Source organism: Panulirus ornatus, chromosome 23 (genome assembly GCF_036320965.1).
Source record: "Panulirus ornatus isolate Po-2019 chromosome 23, ASM3632096v1, whole genome shotgun sequence".
Lineage (NCBI taxonomy): Eukaryota > Metazoa > Arthropoda > Malacostraca > Decapoda > Palinuridae > Panulirus > Panulirus ornatus.
This window is the reverse complement of record NC_092246.1, coordinates 6,890,806-6,908,830: the sequence shown is the minus strand read 5'-3', so window position 1 is coordinate 6,908,830 and position 18,025 is coordinate 6,890,806. Positions and strand designations below refer to the sequence as shown.

Below are 18,025 nucleotides of genomic sequence, written 5' to 3'. Positions count from 1 at the left end.
TCTCGTTCTCAAAACCATTTACACTGTCATTCAAATTTCTCCAGAAAAGCTTCATTTCATCCTTACCTCATACAGTCTTCATATTCACAGGCTCATATACCCATGCATACTTCACAATCCCAGTCTTTCCTTTCATCCACACTAATTTTGATTCTTTCCGTCCACGCTCTGTAACACTTCCACACTCTTGGTGATAGCAGAATTGCACATCCTTCTTTCCCTCTGCCCCAATAATTTTCACTCATTCCTGTACATACCACACCTCCTTCCATGCCTTCCCATAACTTGCATTGTCTTTAGCCTGCTAAAATTTGCTAAAGCTTTCCATCATTTTTCAGGGCTGAGCACTGAAATACATTAATATTTGACTCATGGCATGGTTCAAGGTTGAGCTATATTTGAGGCATTCTTGGATGGTATAAGCATAAAGAGAATGCTGCCATCGTAACTAGTGTATCGTGCTGTGGTGAAGTTAGGGAAAACTGTGTTCTCACTGGAAATACAGAGGTGAATGCATGGAATAATCAGGTCTGAATACTTTTATGGTTCATGGAGTAAGAACGAATATTTATTATGAATTTGTTTGAGATATATATTTTTTTCTATGCAATCTCATCTGTTAATGTTTGTTTGAGGCACGGTTTTTTAAGACTTGTTAATTCAATAGAATTTGATTTGAATGGCCATGCTAATGCAGATATAGATATTCTTTATGAAATTTTGGTCTTTGTCCAAGTTTCATTAGGCATTTATACATGAATTGGTCATATTTGCTTTGAGTTGAAAGTAGTTATCTTACCTCATGTATAAAAGATCAGCCAGAATTTAGGGCTGCATCTGCATATTGGCACCTTTGAAGTCATTGCATGCAAAAGTCAGCTTAATTTCTTTTACATTTGCTTATTCTCTTCATTTTAAATTTCATCCAAGATAACCATGATTGAATCACTTGTTGCTTGTGCGATGTCATGTGTGATGTAAGCTGCTTTAAAAAGAAAAGTTATTCGTTATGAAGGAGAAAAAAAGAAAAGAAAATATTCTGAGGAGTCTTGGAAACAAAATTATGGAATGGAATCTAGGATATCTTGGACTTAAATGGGATGGTCATGCCTCTTTCAGGAACTTAATCAATATAAGATTTGCAGTTATTGTAGATAGCTAGAATGCTCATATAACATAGTCATGAATACTCTTGCTGAGTGCTACTGTGGTTCCATAACACAAAATATGAGACGATATAGATAAGCTGAAGTGTTGGTTTGTGCATTTCCAATTTTTCAAGTCTGAAAATGCAATAGTATGATAAAATCCAGAGCATTTATTATACAGTAACACCTTGATAACATGGTGAGCAAGCTAAGGTCTTGCTGACTTATTGGACTTTCCAAGTATTTGTATATCTCCCTAAAATACATGTTAATACTTGTACAAACATGGGAATATTTATGATACTGAAAATGAGTTATATTAGGTGCTAACCAACATAGAGGGCTGAGTTTTGAAGCTGTTGCAGGTGGTGATGGTGGTGTTGAATGAAAAAGAAAGTTTGTAGGGGGTTTAACACTTGCCTCTTAACACACTTAATTTAAACTGTACTTGCGGTATGTTTAATACATCTCTAATCTCAACTGTTCATGGAAGCATCATTGATGCAGTCAGTCATATTCAACTTTTCTTTGATGCTCAATTTCTTATGCTTGTTCCCCCTTGCTGCCAGTGGGCTTAGAGGAGCTTGGTGGACCTGAGGAGCTTGCCTTGGAAGACATAGTACTCTTACAATACCATGTAAAACATGGGAATGCAGAATTACAAGAGAGAACACCAACATACATTCACCTGTGCTGAGAGCCATGTGATGATGACACCACGCTCCTGAGCTTGCCTCACGGCTTAGCATCATGTCACCACTTTTCCCATTAATGGTAGTTGGAGCCTTGTCGAGTTGATGCAATTAATGAGTTATTGAGGGCTTTCTGTATTAACATTTTAAACACCAGGGCTCTCCATATGACAACTTACTGTAGATGGTAGGTGCTGTGTTTCGCTAATGAGAGTCATGTAATGATGACACCATGCTCCTGAGCTTGCCTCATGGCTAAGTATTGTGTCACCACTTTTCCCATTAATAGTAATTGGAGCCTTGTCATGTTAATGCAATTAAAGTTACTGAGGGTTTTCTGTATTAAACTTTTAAACACTAGGAATCTCTATTTAACAACTTTCTGTAATGGTAGGTGCTGTGTTTTGCTATCATGACTTTATTATTATTAGTGCTGTGTTTTGCTATCTTCACGAGCTCATTATTACTATTTTTTTTTGTCTATGATCCGTTGCCATTTCCCTTATTAGCAAGGTAGCGCACGAACAGACAAAGAAAGGCCATGTGTACTCACATCCATTCTCTAGCTGTCATGCGTTATGCACTGAAACCAAAGTTCCCTATCCACAACCACTCTCTACAGACCTTTTCATGGTTTACCTTGTACACTTCACATGCTCTGGTTCAGTTCATTGACAGCATGTCGACCCAGTATACCACCTCATTGTTATTAATCTTTCTTTCATATTTGATCACTGTTTCCTGCATTAGCAAGGTAATGCCAGGAACAGGTGAAGTAAGGCCACAGCTACTTACATCCATCCTTCAGCTGTCATGTGTAATGTATTGTAACCACAGCTTCCTGTTCACAACCAGGCCCCACTGACTTTTCATGTTTTACGGTGGATGCTTCACATGCTCTGGTTCAGTCCATTGACGACACATCAACCCCATTATTTTTCATATTCACTCGTGAGACTTTCCACTGAAAATCTCTATCAGCCCTGTTATATACTTTCTCCAGATCCATAAATGCCACATACAGATCCGCTTTTTATGTATTTCTCACACACATTCTTTAAAGCAATCCCCTGATCCACACATCCTCTATCACTTTTGAAGCCACACTGCTGCTCTCCAGTTTGATACCTTGTACATGCCTTCACCCTCTCAATCAGTACCTTCCCATACAACTAACTCACCAGGTGTACTCACCAAACTTATACCTATGTAGTTTGAACACTCACTTTTATTCCCCTCCCCTTTATACATTGGTATTAAACATGCATTCTACCAATCCTCAGGCATCTCACCATGATCCTTACATACACTGAAAATCCCTGCCAACCAATCAAAGCACAGTCACCCACTTCCTTAATAAATTCAACTACTGTACTTGTACTGCCTTGCCACATTTCATCTTTCACCACCTCTTCTCTCTTCACCAATGCACTTTCCACGGCTCTCTCACTTTGAGTACCACCTCGACTCAAACACCCTACATCCACCACTCTGTCGTCAAATACACTTAACAGTCCTTCAAAATGGTCACTCCATCTCCTCCTCACTTCATCTCTACCTGTTATCACTTCCCCCTCTGCTTCCTTCAATAGTGTTCCCATTTGTTCTCTTTGTCTTTCACACATTATATATCTCCTTCCAAAATATACTTGTTGTCTCCCTAAAGTTTACTGATACCTGCTCACCCTAGGTCTCTTTTCTCCTCTTTTTCAACCCCTGTACCTTCCTCTTGACTTCCTGCTGCTTTTTCTTATACATCCCTGAATCATATGCATTTCTTCTTTGTCAGTACCACCCAGTGTCTCTTTTCTCTCACTGGCAGTTTTACTTTATCCCACCATTCACTACCCTTTCTAAACTGCCCACCTCCCACCTTTCATATGCCATGAGCATCATTTGCACATGCCAGCACTGCTTCCGTAAATTCCTCCTATTCCCCTTGTTCCGCACTCAGTCTCTCCTGGAATTTCTTCCCACAAGTCTTTTCCAAGCTTGCTCACTCTCACCCATCTCTTCTCACTGACATTGTTTCCTCTTCTCACTGACATTGTTTCCTCTTTCAAAAACCTGTACAAATCTTCACCCTCACCTCCACAAGATTGTGATCGGACATTCTACCAGCTGCCCCTCTCAGCACATTTACATCCAGAGTCACTTCTTTACATGCCTGTCAATTAATACGTAATTCAGTAATGGCCGCTGACTATTTTTCCTACTCACATATATAAACATTTTTATTTCCCTCTTTTCAAGCCAGATATTCCCAATCACCTGTCCTTTTTCAGCACACATCTCCACAAGCTCTTAACCATTTCTGTTCATAACACTGAATACCCCATGCACCCCAATTGTACCCTCAACTGCTACATTACTCACCTTTACATTCAAATCACCTATCACTAATACATGGTCTCTTATATCAGAACTGCTGATACACCTACTCAACTGCTCTCAAAACACTTGCCAGTCATGATCTTTCTTCTCATGCCCTGGTGCATAAGCACTAATAATGACCTATCTTTCTCACTTCTCACATCAGCCTAAAATTTCCCACCTAACTTTCGCACATTCCCTCAACTCCTGCTTCAGTATTAGTGCTACTTCTACCTTAGCTCTTGTTCTCTCACCAATGCCTGACTCTACTCCTAAGAAATTTCCAAGCTCTTCTTCCCCTTTACCCTTGAGCTTTGTTTCACTCAGAGCCAGAACGTCCAGGTTTCTTTCCTCACTATACTACTTATCTCTCCTCTTCTCATTTTGGTTACTTCCACATACATTTAGATACTCCAGACTGGGCCTTTGAGGGAGATTAGTACTCCCTGCTTGGCTCCTTTTGTTTTGTCTTTTTAAGATTCATGAAAAAAAAAGGGGGCGGGTTCCACCCCCTGCTTCCATCCGCTTTAGTTGCCTTCTGGGTCATATAACAAATGTGGAAGTAGGATCCCCCTCCCTACTTTTTTGGGGGAAGGCATTTATAAAGCTTCAGGAGTCAACCTTGATCACTAAAGGTGCTTCTTTCAGAGATTGCCACTTACAAGCAGCAATAGGAAGGGTAAATATATGTAAATAAATGTACTGACTGGATGTGTGATTTTTTTTCATACTATTCGCCATTTCCCGTGTTAGCGAGGTAGCGTTAAGAACAGAGGACTGAGCTTTGAGGGAATATCCTCACTTGGCCCCCTCCTTTGTTCCTTCTTTTGGAAAACTTAAAATGAGAGGGGAGGATTTCCAGCCCCCCACTCCCTTCCCTTTTAGTTGCCTTCTACGACACGCAGGGGATACGTGGGAAGTATTCTTTCTCCCCTATCCCCTGGGATAGGATGTGTAATTATATGTAAAAATATTTAAGTAGTAACCATAAATAGTGAAGTGCCATTAAGTGAATTTGCATCATAAAGCTTACTCCTCCACTGTACCTTCATTCTCCAGCATCTCTCCACTGCCTCTTCAGGTGGATTTTTAGAACAACTCTCTTCAAAAGGTTTTTACCTAATGCATGGATTAATATCCATCTGCATATTTGAAATAATGTAAAAGAAAATAGCGGTAGGAGATATGAGTGTGACAAAACTCCCAAAAGTATGCAGAGGGGCTTGAGTGCTTGGGGTCTGAACATGCAGGAGGGTGTTATGCATGCGTGGGACACAGTGAATTAGAGTGATGCAGTATAGACAGTAATGTCCTATCATTGGACTGAGCCATGTTATATGAAGTGGCCAGTGACCACGAAAAGGTCTGTGGGGCTTGATTATGGATCAGAGGCTGTGGTTTTGGTGCATTAGACATGACAGCTAGAGGATAGGTGCAAGTGAATAAGGTCATTTCTTTGTCTGCTCCTGAGGCTAACCTGGGAAACTGTGATGAAAAAAAAAAGTCAAAAGAGTGTATGCGATCCATATTGGTTATGTTCCGATTAGCGAGTAGAGCAGTGTTTATTTTCTTTCTTTTGTTTTATACTTGTTCATCATTTTCTACAGTAGCAGGTTAGTGCCAGGAAAAGACAAAGGAATAACCTCTCTTGTTTACATCCATTTTTTAGCTGTAATGTGTAATGTGCTAAAACCAGTCTTCTGTCCCCAATGAAGCCCCAACAAACCTTTCCATGGTTTCCCCCTGCTTATTTTTATATTCTTGTTCGGCCTATATAGAGGCTGTTACCACATTGCTGCAGTTCACTTTATTCTATGTATGCCTTTCTCCTTCCTGCATGCAGAGGCTCCAGGCATTCAAAATCTTGTTTCGACCCTTTTATACCACTTCATTCCAATTCCCTGTATCCCTTAGCACTCAAGATATCTTCCACTCCATCTTTTCATGTCCAGTTTTGTTTTCCCCTTCTCCCTGTCCCCTCCACTTCTGACATGATTTTTTCAACCTTTCTTCTCATTCTTTACATACATTCAAACAATTTGAGTATGCCTGCTTCAGCTCTGTCAACCACACTCTTATTACCTATCTCTCTGTATCTCTGATTCCCATTCCCTCCAAGAACTCCCATCAAGGGGTGGCCGTGGCAAAAGAGTCTCCACTAATCCCAATCCTTAAATGCCTCCCTCACATACACCATTCCATGCATTCTTCCTCTGTAGCTCTCCTTCCAGTATTCCTCCACCCTATTTGCCTTGTCACAGGTGGTCTTCCACTTACATCAACCCCTTTAATTGTACTATCATACACTCTTCTTATAAACTCCCAGTCTTACAGTCTTTCCACATGCCCAAAGTATTACGTTTCATCCATTATACTACTCCACAATTCATTCCTTTTGCATTCCTTTCAATCCCACATCTCTCATAAAGCCTTTTATTTCTTTCTTCTTTCCATCAAATCACATCACATGGTCTTCTCAAATAGCTCATTTTCACAGCCTGGATTCATAACCTCTGTGCCTCATTCCACATCCATGTTTTGGCTGCATAGGTCAGGGTTGGGAGGTACTATGCTGCCCCTTAATCCTCTCTTCACTTCCATACTTACACCTTTACCCTTCATTATTCTATTAAGGGACCCAATGTCTCTTCCACCTTGTACTGCTATCTTCCTTATTTCTCCTTCCATATCACCACACTTACCCATGACAGCTCCCAGGTACTTAAAATCCCTCACTTCTTCCACTCTTTTTTCCCCATATCTACAGCACAATTTAGTACATTTTTCTCACTCATTCTCTGCATGTGTCCAAACCATTTCAACACTTCCTCTTCTGCTCTCTCAACCACTCTCTTTTTATTACCACACATCTCTCTTACCCTTTCATTACTTACCTGATCAAACCATCTCACACCACATATTGTCCTCAAACATTTCATTTCCAACATATCCACCCCACCCCGCACAACCCTATCTATAGCCCATGCCTTGCAACCTTATAACATTGTTGGAACCACTATTCCTTCAAACATACCCATTTTTGCTCTCCTAGGTAACATTCTCACCTTCCACACATTCTTCAATGCTCCCAGAACCTTTGCTCTCTCTCTCTCTCTCTCTCTCTCTCTCTCTCTCTCTCTCTCTCTCTCTCTCTCTCTCTCTCTCTCTCTCTCTCTCTCTCTCTCTCTCTCTCTCTCTCTCTCTCTCTCTCTCTCTCTCTCTCTCTCTCTCTCTCTCTCTCTCTCTCTCTCTCTCTCTCTCTCTCTCTCTCTCTCTCTCTCTCTCTCTCTCTCTCTCTCTCTCTCTCTCTCTCTCTCTCTCTCTCTCTCTCTCTCTCTCTCTCTCTCTCTCTCTCTCTCTCTCTCTCTCTCTCTCTCTCTCTCTCTCTCTCTCTCTCTCTCTCTCTCTCTCTCTCTCTCTCTCTCTCTCTCTCTCTCTCTCTCTCTCTCTCTCTCTCTCTCTCTCTCTCTCTCTCTCTCTCTCTCTCTCTCTCTCTCTCTCTCTCTCTCTCTCTCTCTCTCTCTCTCTCTCTCTCTCTCTCTCTCTCTCTCTCTCTCTCTCTCTCTCTCTCTCTCTCTCTCTCTCTCTCTCTCTCTCTCTCTCTCTCTCTCTCTCTCTCTCTCTCTCTCTCTCTCTCTCTCTCTCTCTCTCTCTCTCTCTCTCTCTCTCTCTCTCTCTCTCTCTCTCTCTCTCTCTCTCTCTCTCTCTCTCTCTCTCTCTCTCTCTCTCTCTCTCTCTCTCTCTCTCTCTCTCTCTCTCTCTCTCTCTCTCTCTCTCTCTCTCTCTCTCTCTCTCTCTCTCTCTCTCTCTCTCTCTCTCTCTCTCTCTCTCTCTCTCTCTCTCTCTCTCTCTCTCTCTCTCTCTCTCTCTCTCTCTCTCTCTCTCTCTCTCTCTCTCTCTCTCTCTCTCTCTCTCTCTCCATTGTTCCATCCGCTGCTAAGTCTACTCCCAGATATTTAAAACACTTCACTTCCTTCAGTTTTTCTCTATTCAAATTTACCCTCCCATTAACTTGTCCCTCAACCCTATTAAACCTAATAACCTTGCTCTTATTCACATATACTCTCAACTTTCTTCTTTCACACACTTTACCAGACTCATTCACCAGCTTCTGCAGTTTCTCCCCCGAATCAGCCACCAGCACTGTATCATCAGGAAACAACTGACTCACTTCCCAAGCCGTATCATCCAGAACAGACTGCTGCTTGCCCCTCTCTCCAAAACTCTAGCATTAACCTCCCTAAGCAACTCATCCATAAACAAATTAAACAACCATGGAGACATTACACACCTCTGCTGCAAACCGACATTCACTGGTAACCAATATATATAGCGTTAATGGGATGGTCTTGATTAGGGCCTCGGCTGCCCATGCTGTCTGAGTTAACATAAAACATAAAAATTGCATCCTGTATAACATTTGAATATAATTTCTCATTTCAGTAAATGGCACAACAGAATGTGTAAGCTAACTGGAATATAAAGTTGAAGCGCTTTTAGTACAGAGGAAAGGGTGTAAGAATACTTAGCTCCAGACTTTTCACAATGTTATCCGTTAAAGAAAGGCATCCCATAGGCATCCCCTTTAGAAATCCTAAAGGGATTTTGAAATGATCTTTTAAATATAGTTCCTGGTTGCAGTGAATACTTAGATAAGCAGACAGCTCCCTGAACAATGTTATTGTTTAGGCCGCAGTAACTACCAGGCTTTATGGTAAGAGGGAAGTTTTTAGAATTGAAATGAGTTAAACTTCAGACTTTTATGTAAACATCATCACAACACAGACATTTACAACACACACACTCTCTCTCATCATCTGCCCCACTAAGAAAGGTGAATTTTACGAATAGTGAAGTTAGAGGTTCAAGCATTAGGAATTTTTATTTACCTTAGTTCCAGTTACAGTGGCTCTTTCCGGAAAAATGCATCTTGTTAGAAATGTAGAATCAGCTTTTAAAGTAAGTTATTTGTTTCACTTCTTAATGGATAATTTCCATTGGCCTACTCTTTTACTAAGATGTTTTCCTTATTCCATAGCTGTTTCTATATGCATAGTATTCATTAAATATGTAAAAAACTTTGGAGTGAATACACATGCAAGTGCCATGTGTTTTGATTATTTTGTAAAAGCTGTTTGACTTCCTCTGTCATGGTTTTTGAAATTTCCCACAATATCTTTGTGGTCACTCTGAAATGTATTTTGTGCTACCACAGTATGCTCAAGAATTTTAGAACATGTATCCACAGCACAGTGTTTGATGTATACCTGAGTTTTTTTTTAATCTCAGTGTTTTAAATAATGGATAAATCATTGCAACCCATTGAACTCTTAATTATGAAAGCATCATTATAACAGCTCATTGTAACTTATCTTAATTTTCTGAGAAACCAACAGTATTCATAGGGGGATGTTTAAAAATGTTTATTAGCACTACGAATATGTAATTAAATTTTTTTCTTTCCTTTTAGGTAGTGGACCCCCACCAATGCCGAGCTCCATGCGTCGGCCGGGAATGCCTCCATTACCTCCAACTTCAGCCCCACAGCACATACCTCCACAACACTCACCAGAAGAGCCACGTCATCAGATTATTCATCAGTTACAGGAGGTATTGGCATGTTTCACTTTTGGTTTCTTTTGTAAGCAAGTAATTGTGAAAGAAGGGTAGCATTTCTGATGTGGGATGAGCTTTGGAACTGGGCTGAATGGTGTAAGTAATAGTGTGTTAGAATAAAGGTATTGTTTTGGAGATGGTTGAAGTAGGTTAGAGTGAAAATATTATATTAAGAGGTGAAGGCTTCAAGTTGAATGAAAGATTGCATTTTTGGAGGAGCCTAGTGAGTTCTTTGGCAGTTTTAATGCAAGAAATCAAATCTTCATGGTAGGGATGGTTGAGTAGTGTGGCATTTGAATGTATTCTTAGGTCCCTGATGTAAAAGAAAATTGGGAAAAGCTTTTAAAGTTGTGTGCCAAAAGAGGACTGCTGACTGGGTATGTGTGGGTTAAGAAAAGGTTGATACTTTTAACCACTTATGTGTGTGGAGTTAGAGATATCTGGGAGATGGTAACCCTTAAATGGTGGTCCATCATCATCATTTATTTATTATTTTGCTTTGTTGCTGTCTCCCGCGTTAGCGAGGTAGTGCAAGGACACAGACGAAAGAATGGCCCAACCCGAGGTAGTGCAAGGACACAGACGAAAGAATGGCCCAACCCACCCACATACACATGTATATACATACACATCCACACACAAATATACATACCTATACATCTCAATGTACGCATATATATACACACACAGACATATACATATATACACATGTACATAATTCATACTGTCTGCCTTTATTCATTCCCATCGCCACCTCGCCACACATGGAATAACCACCCCCTCACACACACAGACATATACATATATACACATGTACATAATTCATACTGTCTGCCTTTATTCATTCCCATCGCCACCTCGCCACACATGGAATAACCACCCCCTCCTCCTCATGTGTGCGAGGTAGCGCTAGGAAAAGACAACAAAGGCCCCATTCATTCACACTCAGTCTCTAGCTGTCATGTAATAATGCACCGAAACACATCTCCCCTTCCACATTCAGGCCCCACACAACTTTCTATGGTTTATCCCAGATGCTTCACATGCCCTGGTTCAATCCATTAACAGCACGTTGACCCCGGTATACCACATCGTTCCAGTTCACTCTATTCCTTGCACGCCTTTCACCCTCCTGCATGTTTAGGCCCTGATCACTCAGAATCTTTTTCACTCCATCTTTCCACCTCCAATTTGGTCTCCCACTTCTCCTCTTTCCCTCCACCTGTGACATATATCCTCTTGGTCAATCTTTCCTCTCTCATTCTCACCATGTGATCAAACCATTTCAAAACACCCTCTTATGCTCTCTCAACCACTTACTTTTTATTTCCACACATCTCTCTCTTACCCTTACATTACTTACTTGATCAAACCCCTTCACACCACATATTGTCCTCAAACATCTCATTTCCAGCACATCCACCCTCCTGCGCACAACTCTATCCATAGCCCACACCTCGCAACCATACAGCATTGTTGGAACCACTATTCCTTCAAACATACCTATTTTTGCTTTCCCAGATATTGTTCTCGACTTCCAAACATTCGTCAAGGCTCCCAGAATTTTCGCCCCCTCCCCCCACCCTATGATTCACTTCTGCTTCCATAGTTCCATCCGCTGCCAGATCCACTCCCAGATATCTAAAACACTGTACTTCCTCCAGTTTTTCTACATTCAAACTTACCTCCCAATTGCCTTGACCCTCAACCCAAGTGTACCTGATAACCTTGCTCTTATTCACATTTACTCTTAACTTTCTTCTTTCACACACTTTACCAAACTCAGTCATCAGCTTCTGCAGTTTCTCACATGAATCAGCCACCAGCGCTGTATCATCAGCGAACAACAACTGACTCACTTCCCAAGCTCTCTCATCCACAACAGACTGCATACCTGCCCCTCTTTCCAAAACTCTTGCATTCATCTCCCTAACAACCCCATCCATAAACAAATTAAACAACCATGGAGACATTAGACACCCCTGCCGCAAACCTACATTCACTGAGAACCAATCACTTTCCTCTCTTCCTACACGTACACATGCCTTACATCCTCGATAAAAACTTTTCACTGCTTCTAACAACTTGCCTTCCACACCATATATTCTTAATACCTTCCACAGAGCATCTCTATCAACTCTATCATATGCCTTCTCCAGATCCATAAATGCTACATACAAATCCATTTGCTTTTCTAAGTATTTCTCATACATTCTTCAAAGCAAACTCCTGATCCACACATCCTCTACCACTTCTGAAACCACACTGCTCTTCCCCAATCTGATGCTCTGTACATGCCTTCACCCTCTCAATCAATACCCTCCCATATAATTTCCCAGGAATACTCAACAAACTTATACCTCTGTAATTTGAGCACTCACTCTTATCCCCTTTGCCTTTGTACAATGGCACTATGCAAGCATTCCGCCAATCCCCAGGCACCTCACCATGAATCACACATACATTAAATAACCTTACCAACCAGTCAACAATACAGTCACCCCCTTTTTTAATAAATTCCACTGCAATGCCATCCAAACCTGCTGCCTTGCCGGCTTTCATCTTCCGCAAAGCTTTAACTACCTCTTCTCTGTTTACCAAATCATTTTCCCTAACCCTCTCACTTTGCACACCACCTTGACCAAAACACCCTATATCTGCCACTCTATCATCAAACACATTCAAGAAACCTTCAAAATACTCACTCCATCTTCTCCCATCACCACTACTTGTTATCACCTCCCTATTAGCCCCCTTCACTGAAGTTCCCATTTGCTCCCTTGTCTTTGCTCATCATCATATTTCTAAATTTTCCCACAGTTTAAATATCCTTTAGAAGTTTCTTCCATCACCAGACATAACAAGTGGAGTGCCACAGGGATCAGTCTTAGGACTGGTTCTCTCTCTTATTTATAAATGTTATTGATAATGGACTGCATTGCAAAATATAGAAATTCACTGATGATATGAAGCTGGGAAAATAAACATACAAATAAACTTGAACATCTACAGCATCAAACTGACAAACTAATGGGCTGGGTTTATTGGTGGCAAATGAATTTTGATATAAGTGCAGTGTTGCGTATCGGTAGCAAAAACGAAAAGGTAGGCTACAGCTTGAATTCTGTTGAACTGCCAAAGGTAATCGATGAAAAAGATGGGCATAATAATTTCTGGTGACCTAAAACCAAGTAAGCAGTGCACAGAAGCATTGGAAAGAGAGGACAAAATTCTTGGATTCATAGGGTGTGGTCTTTGAATTTAAGTTCTGGGAAGTCATCCTTACTCTCTACAATTCATTGGTTCATCCCATCTTGATATTTTGTTCAATTTTAGTCACCCTGCATAGAAAAAGACATAAACAGAATGGAAAGAGTGTAGCATTTAACTATCAAGATGATACCAAGACTGAGCAACAAATCTTACGAGAGCAGATTAAATGACCTGAATCTGTTTAGCTTAGAAAAGAAAAGGCTGAGAGGTGATTTGATATAAGTATTCAAAATTATCAAAGGCATTGATAATCCTGATGTATAAATTTCCTTAAGACTTGATTCCTCAGATTTCATTGGCAGTAATGGATACAAACTCATGAGCATTTGACTTACCTAGAATGAGTGAGACCTTCTCAAAGAGTGCATGAACGATTCATAAGTGTTAAAGCAATAACTTTTAAAAAAATTGATACGGAATCTGTTAGCGTATCAAATAATGTACACGATATTGTGCAGGTTGAGGAGTGTTGTTGCGTTGAATTCCTTGAGAATATGAGATATCAGTTTTAGTCATACAAACAGAAAGACATTTTGATAAGGTGTGAATGATCGCTGATACAAGATCTATCTTCAATAATGGCATTTAATAAACTTTTAACACTACCTATTCACAAGGTATTCAACTACCACACTTGACTGGCCTTTTTTAATCTTAAAGAATGGTACGGAAGAACGTGGCTCATTTCATTATGTATACCTGGAAAGGAATGTTAGGATAAGCGAACTAAAAAAATAGATTATCCAAGCATGATTCAACTTGTAAAAATTTATTGTATATTGTGTTTTAGTACTCTGTGAAGTAAGTTACTGTGACTGTTTCGATACGAGGAAACATGAAGAGGAAAACAGGAATGAACCCCTAAGAACTGTAGTAATTTAACGGGAATAAAAGCAAAACAGCTTAGCCAGGATTCATACCCCACATCTTGCACTGCCTTTGTTAACCCAACGAATGGTACGTACCTGTAAACTCCCCTAATTACTCATTAATGTATACCTGGTTACAGGATGTTAGTGCGATCAGCAACTAAAAATTATTTCAACTGATTACTGTTAAGCTTCAGTTTGGTGTCATACACCTACTAATCAAGCAGGACTTCCAAGACCATCCCTTCCTTTCACTCAAAAGCTTGCGCATTTAGTGTAAAATGTATGTGTTGTATTGAAGAAAACGCCCATAAAAGTAGTGTATTTTCATCTTGTTTTGATGCAGGAGGGTGATGAGTAGACAGGACAAAAAGTGTATGTTTTTTTTCACAGCTCACTTCTATGTGCATACACCATATCACAGTACAGCCTTTGTGGAGTTTATGAGAATTTTTCCTTTGGAACCCTTTGGTTTCATTTGCATGTTTCTGTCCGTTGTGATTTACTGTATTTGCAGAGCCAACCAGTCTGTTATCTAATGTACTGTTTAAGTGGAGAAATATGCCACTCCTGGATAAAAGTGTAGTTTTTATTCTGTAACATATACAAGACTTTCAGTCTGAAAATGGTTTGTTACGTTGCAGCAGGAGTGTGGAGATACTTCACCACGTCACTCTATTGCCTCGAATACCAGCAGTAACCTCTCCTCGCCCCCTTCTCCTGGTCGACCCCCAGACCACCACTCGTCGTCTTATGATTCATAGGGATACGTCTGGCCTGGAGAGAGACTATGAGCAGGTCCCTCACAGGCAGGCAGATAGGGGCTGCCACAATCCTATGTTTAGTAGAATTGTTTACAAAAATATTTTGAGGTATCTGCTCAAATATTTAGAATTGTTATTTCCGTGATACAGTATATGTTTTTAGGTTTTATTGGTAAAGTTAAATAAATATGGGAATATTTAATTTAGCAATGCTTCAGCATCTTGTCACAAATTTGAAACCCAATTAATGCCAATGACAGTATGGTCACAAATCAAAAGGCAGAAGGACTTATGTCCTGAAGCTACATCTCTTGACCCAAGTTAACTGTTGCTGCACCAATCCATTTTGTGATACAAGAAATATTTAATCAAACACACATATGGTTTGCAGGAAATAATTATCTTCTCATGAAGTGTACTTGTTTAAACACTGCTTTTTTGGTAGTACACCAGGTACTGTATATGCAGAATAATGCATGAGTACTTACCTTACAAAATACGGTAAAACCTCATTAATTCGCAGTAGTCAGGGAAGAACCCTTGATGAATTATCGAGTCGTGTGAATTATTGAACATATTTTATATTTATTCTTAAATATATAGATAATGAATAATTTTGGTACTCCCACTTTTACATTTTATTTTTTTACATTTTTTTACTTTTAAGGCACTAGACACTAGTTTTCTACTTCACTTCTATTGATTGTGCACATTAACCCCTTATTTCACGGTGTGTGGAATAAAAAAAACCACTGTTCGCACACTTAGAAGTTGAGAATTATTACAAAGTGCAAATTAATGGAGTGTGAATAAATGAGATTTTACTGTATGGTAAATTGGCTTCAAATGTACAAATATCTGGTTGTTGGTACTATCATTCAAGTACTCCCTGAGAATATAGGATTATTCTGGAAGAGTTCTAGCTTGTAGAATAATGGGCAGCTATGAAGAGGTTCAGGCTACCTGTTGGTGCTTTGTTTGTCTTACAACATATATTGGATTTTTGAAATACAGTTATGAATATGCATCTTTTACATAGGTTATTTTTGACTATCTAAGAATTGGGTCATCATTGAAAATTTTGGAATGTATCCTTTTTTTAAGCTTCTGCTAGTCATTCTTTTACTGTTAAGTGTAAACTCCAGTCCAAAGAAACTGATAAATAAACTGAAATAAGGAAAACTTTGAGAGTATGTATCAGATTGTTATAAGGGCACAATAAGAAAATTGTGGGTGCTGTGAGGGTAAGTACTATATTGTAGGATAACTATATTTAGCATCATTTTGGTTGCAAGGGTTAGTCACACCGGTGGCAAGTTCAATGTTGGCTCGCTTCTGTGGCTGGATATATGATAATTGCATATAGTCTCGACCTTTTTGCTGTCAGGAACTTAGTTGTTGTTAAAAGAAATATTTAGAGTTTTGATTGTAACAGCAAAACGGACGTGACAATATGTGAATTTTGAAGTTGCATTTCATGAGGATTAGCATGGACTGGCTGTGGCCTAATGAAAACCCCCATGTGGACTGTCAGTGAATGCTGCCATGTGTCCCTTTTTTTTCTTTTTTTTAAAGTAATCGTACATTTACTTTGTGAACTAAATTAAAATGTTCATAAATCCACACACTTGAGTCAATGGCAGAGGAGGTAAATGAGACTGTCTCTGTTGTGGACTTCATGAATTAACACAAACATTGATATTTTATGAGAACAACCTTCCCTTTAAATGCAAATAAATAAAATTATCATAGAATTAACAAAATTTTCATGGTAGTATGAAGAATGGGGTTGACATTAGTAAAGTTGACTCGATGTAAAGATGTTTGTAACAAAAAGGGAGTGTAAACGAAAATGCACTTGTGATAAGGATATTAAAAAAAAAAAGTGCTGATGAATGTTACCAAATCACATTTATTTAAATATATTAACCTTATTTCTCTATAAGGGAATTCGGTGTATTTACCAGGCTACTGGAATCCATAATTAAACAAAATTTAAGGTATGGGGATCCAAAAGGCCAGAACCAAAAACTAAAGACTTAAGAAACTGCTCCAGGAGGGACATTATTTATTTTGTGAATCATTCCTTGTCAGTGTGATCAGTACATAGATCTGACTTCAAGGTTGTAACTGTGACACTTCGTAGCTGAACCAAAGGTTCTCGTCTGAGACAAATATTCATATTTATAGTCTTGGAGCCATGTCTTATTGACAGAGTACCTGTGGTGAAGATCCACTGAATGTGTCAAATTTTTCTTGATAGTTTTGTGTTGTGGGGGCCTGCATTAGTGTTCCCTAGTGTGATGGTGAAAATGGTGAGTTAACCTCCTGACTGTTTGGTGTGGTTCTGGTGAAGATTCCAATATAAGCATCACCGCTTAGGGATCATCGTGTGCTTAGTGATCTTAACTCTATGAGGCCATTTGGTTGTTATTCCAGATTTTGCCAATGGTGTGAAATGCCTTGATATTGTAAGAAAGCTTAGGACATCATGATTCTGTAGCGATGAACTATTATTTGTTGATATTTTTTCCTCCCTTCCCCTCCCCTTCCCACTCAAAGTCCGACGGTTAACAAGTTTAATGTTTCGAAACTCCTGTTTATGAGAGTCTGGATATCAATAGAAATTGATTGATTTTTCAGGAATTTAGTAGTTGTATGTAAAATATTATGATTAGTTGCTTATGTATAAAGCATATAATTTTTTAGTGTTCTTGCCATTCAACGTAGCAAGTCATGCCTATGTTGTCAGTGACTTGTAAATCTTGTCAAGGGTATTTAAATTAATGTCCATTAATTTATTAGATACTGAATTATAATGTATACTTTTTTCATGAAAGCTTAAGAATTCTATGCTGTCAAGTCTCTTTTTGTAAGTACAATATGTAAATATGTTATTCTAGTGATTTTGTTCAAGAAATTTATGAATACTGATATTGTAAATTTATATTTCAGCTCATGTATTGTAGTGTATTGTAATTTATGATTTGAATGGCCATTTTACAATGGCCTTGTGTATACTAGCTTTTGTAAAATAGACATTTTTAGAAATATGGTAGTATTATTATGGGTGGAAGTAAATTATCATTCGTATTTGGGATGGATATCCTGATAAAAATACAGATGGCAAAAGTTACTTGTGATTTTTGAAAAGAAATGAGGTTGAGAAAGAGATGCTTAAAAAAATCATAAGTTAAAAAATGAAGGTTAATAAAGATGGCAAATCAGGATCTAGAAGTAAGCCCTTGAAGATTTAGCATGATTCTTCTTTTTCCAACATGGCACAAATG

At 39.2% G+C, this 18,025-nt stretch overlaps 1 protein-coding gene across 11 annotated transcripts in view; it reads left to right on the top strand.

Annotated features, from left to right (window-relative positions):
• gek (serine/threonine-protein kinase gek) overlaps positions 1-17,786 on the top strand; it is a 266,032-nt gene extending 248,246 nt beyond the window's left edge. For 9 of the 11 annotated variants that reach the window (XR_011714433.1, XM_071676518.1, XM_071676526.1 and 6 more), the window contains 2 exons: positions 9,684-9,823; positions 14,616-17,786. Coding sequence is in view for 9 of the 11 variants with exons in the window: in XM_071676518.1 (XP_071532619.1) it covers positions 9,684-9,823; positions 14,616-14,735 (260 nt within the window). In the remaining 2 variants the exon portion in view is untranslated. Of the gene's footprint in view, positions 1-1,717; positions 1,923-9,683; positions 9,824-14,615 lie in introns of all 11 variants that reach the window. The other 2 variants (XR_011714432.1, XM_071676520.1) reach the window with 2 other exon arrangements.
• Positions 17,787-18,025: the final 239 nt, after the last annotated feature.